The 1,836-nt window shown below is 38.7% G+C and overlaps 1 protein-coding gene across 1 annotated transcript; it reads left to right on the forward strand.

The window, feature by feature from the left end:
* Positions 1 to 5: 5 nt before the first annotated feature.
* On the forward strand, positions 6 to 1,740 carry LOC125197897 (peptide chain release factor 1, mitochondrial; the record flags this gene model as incomplete). The annotated part of the gene is made up of 8 exons (XM_048096412.1): positions 6 to 68; positions 169 to 267; positions 337 to 520; positions 631 to 679; positions 762 to 840; positions 941 to 1,015; positions 1,101 to 1,178; positions 1,342 to 1,740. Coding segments are annotated over 8 exons (813 nt in total), but the record flags the coding sequence as incomplete, so codon positions are not given.
* Positions 1,741 to 1,836: the final 96 nt, after the last annotated feature.

Consider the following 1,836-nt stretch of genomic DNA (forward strand, 5'->3'; position numbering starts at 1 on the left):
ACATCATGGAACAGAAGCTATCAGCTATTGAAAATCGACACGCTCAATTAGAGGCGATTCTCAACCAGGTGATATATTATATGCGTGTTGTCTTGTTTCATTCACTCCTATCATCTGTTCGATCAAATTCCTCTGTATAAAAAAATGTCTAATTTTTGTGAAAGATAGCCGGATGCCTCGCCGGAAGAGTATTCGACGGCCAACAAAGAGCTGAAGAAGCTCCGGCATACGATTGATGTGGTGTCTGAATTGAGAAAGAAGCAGCAGGTATTATAGCACTATGTTCATTTCCTTCGTTGTGTACAGTAGAGCTTATCTATGTTCCTGATTTTGCAGGAGATTGGGGGCCTAAAATCACTGATTGATGAAGCGGAGGAAGATAAAGACATGCGTGAAATGGCTGCTGATGAATTGGGGCAGGCCTCTCAAGAAGAGGAGCGTCTGCGGTATATGCTGCTCAAGTCATTACTACCGAAGGATGATGTCGATGAACGTGACTGTATCTTGGAAGTCAGAGCAGGTAGATGTTATAAATGGCAATGCTTTATCTATATCCTAGTGTTCTCTTCTTGATGCATGCTTTTGAAGCTCGTACTTAGTCGTCCTAATTATGCTCGAAGTTTGTTTCAGGAACTGGAGGGGAAGAGGCTTCATTGTTTGCGATGGATATTTTTAAAATGTATGCTCCTGTTTCTGTGGATTGATTGATATCTCAAGTGCTGTTTTTCATTCATTTCATGACTCTATCATCAAATGCATAGGTATGAGAAGTACTCACAGAATAAAGGTTGGAGGTTTGAAGTTCTTGGTGTGGCAGAATCCGATGTTAAAGGTTATAAGGTTGGTTGAGTATTCTTTAAATACCATGTTACCTACTACTTTGTTTCATATTTTCAGCCTCACACGCTATTGTTCTTCGAACTGTTTTATGATTCCTCAGGAGGCTAGTGCCGCAATCTCTGGTGCAGATGTTTATGGAAAGCTGAAATTTGAGAGTGGAATTCATAGAGTGCAGGTTTTTCATACTCCAAATCTATCTGCATTTTGATTGATTTGTCTTCTGTATTTCATCAGACGATATGAATACCATTCTTTTATAGCGAGTTCCGATGACTGAGAAATCTGGGCGAGTTCATACAAGTGCCGTATCTGTTGTTATTCTTCCTCAAGCAGATCAGGTCCAAATCCATTCCATTTAACGTAATGTTCCTACATGTGACAATAATGTTAGCAAAACATATTAAGACTGACACTTTTCTCAATCCTTCGACATTAATGCCTACTAATTTAGTCTGCATTCAAGTTTATCTTACTTCTCTGTGCTGTTTGAAACTTCTGCAGGTGGATGTCCAAATCAGGAATGAAGACCTAAAAATTGATACATACAGGTCTGGTGGTTCAGGTGGTCAGAGTGTAAACACCACTGATAGTGCCGTCAGGATTACTCATATGCCAACTGGGTTAGTTGTTGCCATACAGGATGAGCGATCCCAACATCAGGCACGAAATCTTATTTGCAGTTACTAATTCTTCTTTCCAATGCAGGACTGTTATATTATTACCCAGCAGTAATTGTGCCATTGAGTAATGACATGCTGGATTTCATTCTAATAATTCTTAGTTATTTTCTAAAAATGATTGGCACTAACAACTGAGGATTTGGTCATCTAAATGAGACAGTCAGTTATTACAATTTAAGTTTGTATAAATGGCATGGTAATGTATACACTGCTTGTCATGTGCACTACCCTGTTATGCATTTTAAGATGAGTTTGTGATATGAACATGTGCAACAACCATATTATACTAATGGAATGAATCCTCAGTTTTTTTTTT

This window comes from Salvia hispanica, unplaced genomic scaffold (genome assembly GCF_023119035.1).
Source record: "Salvia hispanica cultivar TCC Black 2014 unplaced genomic scaffold, UniMelb_Shisp_WGS_1.0 HiC_scaffold_1068, whole genome shotgun sequence".
In the NCBI taxonomy this organism is placed as follows: domain Eukaryota; kingdom Viridiplantae; phylum Streptophyta; class Magnoliopsida; order Lamiales; family Lamiaceae; genus Salvia; species Salvia hispanica.